General features: G+C 38.1%; 1 protein-coding gene across 1 annotated transcript; it reads right to left on the bottom strand.

The window, feature by feature from the left end:
- Positions 1 to 3,905: 3,905 nt before the first annotated feature.
- On the bottom strand, positions 3,906 to 4,754 carry LOC141632796 (uncharacterized). Its single transcript, XM_074445310.1, has one exon. It carries the CDS (start codon positions 4,752 to 4,754, stop codon positions 3,906 to 3,908), a length of 849 nt encoding a protein of 282 aa, XP_074301411.1.
- Between the last annotated feature and the right edge of the window lie 1,102 nt (positions 4,755 to 5,856).

The following is a 5,856-nucleotide window of genomic DNA, read 5'->3' as shown; positions in this document are numbered from 1 at the left end:
CATACTACTAAAATCTGCTAACCATATTCTGCTAACGTTACCCGCTATCAAGAATCTGCTTCTAGTGTTTGCCAAACAGGGCATCATCATAAAAATAAGACAAAATCTAATACAAAGTATCAAATACATTTACAAAAATAAAATCGTACGTTATTTATAACTACAAAATATATATTTTATTAAATTTAAATAACGTACCCCGTGTATGGATGACAATAGTGGCCCAAACCAAATCGATGGAAAAAAGTTCGATCCAAATCCAACGTTTGAAAACCCACTACCAATCCACTATTTAAAAACTCATATCCAAGCCCAACATTGGAAAACCCGATCCATTCATACCCGAACCCGCTCCATTCAAATATTTTTGAAAATTTAGGCTTTATTAAGCTTGAAATTTCAAATTTGTCATATTAGATGAATTTTTTTAGAGCCAAAGCAAGTTTTGGATCGGGTTTTGGATTATATGGTGGATCGGGTATGAATTTGGAGCGAATATAGAATTGAAAAAGTATCTATTTCAATATTTTGGATATGGATCGGGTTTGGATATGTATTGGTGATCCAATAAGTAAGTGGATCAGGTTTGGATCTCGCAAAACCCGATCCAACCCGAGCCATTGCTATCCCTAATCCCCCGTGTCATAAATTTCATAAGGTACCGTGTCACGTGTCCGTGTTCATATTCATGTCGGTTTTGATGCTACATAGGTAGCAAATCTCCAACATTGAAGTGATTAAATTTTTCCTTCTTTGAAAAAAGATTTTATCCGGATGTCGTATGATGTGTCTTTGGTCCAACAGTTCAAGGAATACCATATAACATGTCCGTTTTATAGACGTGTTTGTATTCATTTTGGTGTTATCTAGGCCATTGTCAATAACTCACAAAAAACAAAGCCCAAACCATGGAGAAAAATGGTAAGCAACAACACTCATTTTCCGTTGAACGCTTGAGATTCCCGCCATTTTTAGCAAATTAAATTCAGTGAATTCACACCCAAATCTGCAATAATCTTGATTAAATTGTGAAAATATCAAAACATTGCTTTAATTTAGCTACAATTTAACACAAAAATGTCCAAACAAATCAAGATTAATTTCACCATGGTCTAAGATTCCGCCAGAGATTCTGCTCAAGATCGGAGAATTAACCGGGTACCCGATTCATCGATCTCGTCTTCGGGCTGTTTGCAAGCCATGGCGGTCCGCTTTTGCTGATGTCGAAAACAGAGGTATATTAAGAACTTAGAACTTCCCTTTAAAAATCCCAAACCACCCTTCATTAGGGTTTGAATGTTTTGATCTATTAAACAATCCAGCTTCTTTATTTATCGTTCCGACTACGAGTTATGTGATTCAATCCACAAATGATTGTTTCGAGGGAACATCGTTTTCGGTAAGCCTACTACCTGTTCGAGGAAATGCCGCAAAGAAGGATAGTGGGGAGAATAATAGTGTTTTTTTATGATCGTGAACCCGTTTAAGGGATTGAACTTGTTGGAGAACCGGGTTACATTTGTCAATCTCGGGTTTTCGCTAAGCCTATTACATGTTCGAGGAAATGCCGCAAAGAAGGATGGTAGGGAGAATGAGCTGAGGTACTCTCGGCGGGTGGAATCTAAAAGGGTTATAGTTTGTAATAACCCGTGTTGCGATGATGATTTGTTGATCATGGTGTGCTATTTAGGGAAATTGATGGCTTTAAGGGTGAGAGACGGAGAATAGAAGGTGGTGTGTGATGGTGAAGTATCCATGGGTTTTGATGTTGTCAAGTTTAGAGATAAGATATATGGGATTGATCATCTAGGTGGAGCTTTTTTTTATTGATTATGATTATGGAAATGGTAATGTCAATGTTGTATCGGTTGCTTCTCCTTTTGTCGAGGGTGGTGGTGAAAGAGCGAGAAGATTGGTTGTTGACTCGTCTTCAAATGAGAGGCTTTACATGGTTGCCCTAATGACACTAGACAATGATATCTGGTTCTTAGTTTACAGGCTGAAGGGATCGGATGTTTTTCTTTGGTGTTAACTTCTCTTTTTGTGCTACAGCTCGTGATTTCTCGGGGTTGGCCATGAGTTGCATTCGCTCAGTACCAGGAAACTGTATATTCTTTGGGGAAGGAAGCTTTCCTTGGGGTTTGTTTCAACTATATGGTGATGAGCTTCTGTTTCGATTTAACAAAGAGGGAACTGGTATGCAGATTGGACACTATTGCCTGGGAGCTAGATGCGCAACAGGAATTCTTGAACCAGCGTTTGTTACTATGTTTTCCCATCCATTTTAATTTGATCGATTTGCGGCCATTGTTTGGAAGTCACTGATCTTACGCGTACCTTTAGTAGTAAGTTCTACATTCCCGCTTCTTCTTGTTCGTAATCATGTAGTAATGTACAATTGTGACTTTATCTACTTGTTAGCTAGGGTATGAGCATAGTGGTACCGGATTCATTTAGAACTCCGTTGTTAGGCATGCTTATGTGAGAGTAGTACTAGGAACGATTCCCTTTTGAAAGTCCTCGTGTTACACACTTGTTTCTTTAGACCATTTTAGGAGCAGGGTTGTGTGAAAAAGCCATTCCTCATTTGCTACTTTTATACTCCGTATATTTCAGTCATTATTAGGAGTATGCCTTGGTGTCAGTCTTACTAGAACTAAATTTCGCTGCAACCTCACTAAACTCGGTTCCATGGGTCAAAACTTGCCTGCTAAATAGTTTGTTGTGTATTATACTGGTGAAAGGCTTATTTTGGTCTGAAGTTTGAATTTGAAAGGAAACATTTGAGCTAAACTTGCTGGCTTGCGAACAGATGTCGCTATGATGCCAATTCTTGCTGAGTAAAATTTTAATCAGATACATTCTGCAATGACAGGATGCAGTGTTTTGCAAAAGCTTTTCTTGAGTAAACCCAGAAAGCTCCTCATCAACTAACTCCAACTTTTCGTCAAAGATAATATAAAATAAATTATACTCGTAGTTATTAGTTGTCGGATTTGGTATTTAGTTTTTCGGGGATTCAAATTAACTCAACCTTTATTTTCTTCTTCAACTACAGGAACATAACTGACGCATATGTTCGTTGTAGTTAAATCATAAAACTCGTGTTTTGACTTTATATTAGAATATGAACAGGTGGTTGAAGGAGAAGGATGCCTATGCCGAAAGAACCATCTAAGATAAGGCGACTGGTGGATCATATTTCACTTCAACTTTCCCACAAGGCTGACGCACAAGCGGAAATCAGGTACCAAGCCACTCTTATTGCCGTTTGGTTATGTAAGGAATTTCACTCTCTCTTTTATTGAATGGTCGAAGAATGTGCAATAATGAGTGAACACATAATATTGTCATAGAGTTTTATAAGAGACGGTCTTAGACGTGAGACAATTACAAAATAATAAAGCAATGTAGACAACCGTGATTAGTATTAATAATCACTCGAAATTAGCATCACTAAACTTTTAAGTGTACGCACAATATTGTCAATTACAAAATAAAGAAAAAAACTCTGATTAATATTCCAATAATAACCACTAGAACTTTAGCAATTATCATTGCCAGTTTTCTAAGTTCAGTCTGTGAGGCATTGCGCAAGCGCAGGAACAGAGGTGGGCCACCATTGTTGCTCGAGTCTATGAAATTTCCCCACATAATTAGGCAAACTTTTTGAAGACGTTATGCAGCCTGTTCGCGTATCACACAAAAGCAACTGTTTTTCGGAGGCAAGATACATATAAATCAGCTTATCATTGTATGGGTGTCCGTGTACCACAATGTCTTTTTTGTTAATGTTGCTTTCTAATTCAGTACTATTCACAATGCCTTTGCACAAACCTTGGAAAGTCGTCTCCCACACGAGAGGTGTTTGATTCGGGTCCAACTTCCACACCACCATCTGCACTTTAATAGCCATCCCATCTTTTTGGTACCACAACCAAGGAGTGCGCACGACTAGCAATTGTCCCGAGGATTCTTGCAAATACCCAAAATCGGGGTAGTGGTGGCATAACTCGCGCCTCAAGGGTTGTGCCACAAGCGACATTCACATCAAACGGGTCCAATGCCACCAAACATAACCCGCTTTTGAAGTAGATTATCCCATTACAAACAACAATCTCGGGTTCTGTATTCCACAATCTGTGTGGTCTAGCCTCCTTGGGAACCCTAAGGTTAATTTCCTTCCATTCATCAATCTCCGAACAATAAACGACCAAATAGCATGTGTCTAGACTATGTTCCTTACGGAAATTTCGAATCTCCCCAACTCTAAACTTATAATCCTGATTGTGGTTAGAAGATGGTTGGCATATCAAAAAAGTCGTTATCCGTCTCCGTTGATGCTTATCAGCAGGGCACGGTGGCAGAGCGACCGATTGCTTGGTTAATGGATTGGTAATGTAGTAAACTAGGCCACCTAGTTGACAGGTTAACACCAAGTCCTTGAATGTGGCCACTGGAGGGGAAGTATTACAAGGCAGAAACAATTTTTGCGACCCAAATGTGAATTTTCTGATCATGAACCGCAAGTTTGTAATGAAGGTCCACGGTGGCTCATCATCTTCATGATCAGAACCCGAGCCCTTCAAAAGGGTGGTTGTTTTCTTCTTGTGGTCAGCGAACTGGTCCGAAAAGTTGGGGTCGGAGATTAAAGAATACCAACGCTTGTTCACAGGACTGCATGCTAGTACCGTTTTACAATTGGGAAGTCTGAGTAGTATTTGAGTAAGCATATGGTCATCGAGATCGTCCATTCTTGTTCGATTAACCCCATGGTTTATCTTTCGTGTTTTTTTAGGCCTAGCCATGATTTTTTCACTAGGTAAATAACGTCAGCTGTTATTGAAAATTTGATTTAATTACCCTTTTATTTGTAGAGTCCATTAGGGTAGAATCAAACACAAATTAGATTAGGAAAATATTTATGTATTTATGTAACTATGTTAGGTTTGGGTTGAGACATTACCTGATTTTGTAATTAGTTCCATTTCAAGTAGGGATGACAATGGGTCGGATTGGATCGGATTTTGAAAAATCCAAACTCGATCCACTTACTTATTGGATCACAGATCCATATCAATACCCAATCCATATCAAAATTTTTAAAATCCATACCCGATCCATTATATTTTTTTCAAACCCATACCCGCTCCAAATCCATACCCGATCCACCATATAATCCAAAACCCAATTCGAAACTTTATTTGACTACGTAAAAAATTAATCTTATATAAGAAAATTGAAATTTTAGGTTTAATAAAGCCTAAATTTTCAATAATATCCGAATGGATCGGGTTCGGGTATGAATGGATCGGGTTTGAATTTGGTTCGGGTTTTCCCAATGGTGAATATGGATATGGGTTTTTTAATAGTGGATCGGGGATGGGTTTTTAATGGGTGGGTTTGGATCGAATTTTTTTCCTTCGATTCGATTCGAGTTCGGTTCGGTTTGAGCCATAATTGCCATCCCTAGTTTCAAGTTAGGGCGACAATAACCTACTCACTCCGTCTCATGATAAAGTTCACCGTTGCTTGTTAGGATATTTTACTATTAGGTTCACCTTTTACTGTTTTTGCTTTGATGCCACATCTTAATCAGATATATTCTGCAATGGCAAAATGGTGTCAAGAAAGTTATTATTTTCTTAGAATTTTTAAAATAATTACATTTTTTTTTTGAGAAAATATACCTAAAATTCATCTTGTGCGATAACAAATATTGAATTTCTCCTGAAATATTGAATAAGGGGCTTAATTTTACTTTTTGTACGATAACTTATGAGGCCTGATCACTCCAATTTAAACTTAAGGAGTCTTATGTTATCATTAGACAAAGTTAGCCACCTTCGCGGGTAA

This window comes from Silene latifolia, chromosome 2, assembly GCF_048544455.1.
Source record: "Silene latifolia isolate original U9 population chromosome 2, ASM4854445v1, whole genome shotgun sequence".
NCBI lineage: Eukaryota > Viridiplantae > Streptophyta > Magnoliopsida > Caryophyllales > Caryophyllaceae > Silene > Silene latifolia.
The sequence above is the reverse complement of the archived record's forward strand: the minus strand, read 5'-3'. Positions and strand labels throughout refer to the sequence as shown.

Coding starts and splice junctions, on each gene's coding strand:
- LOC141632796 (XM_074445310.1), bottom strand. CDS start 4,754: ATGGACGATCTCGATGACCATATGCTTACTCAAATACTACTCAGACTT.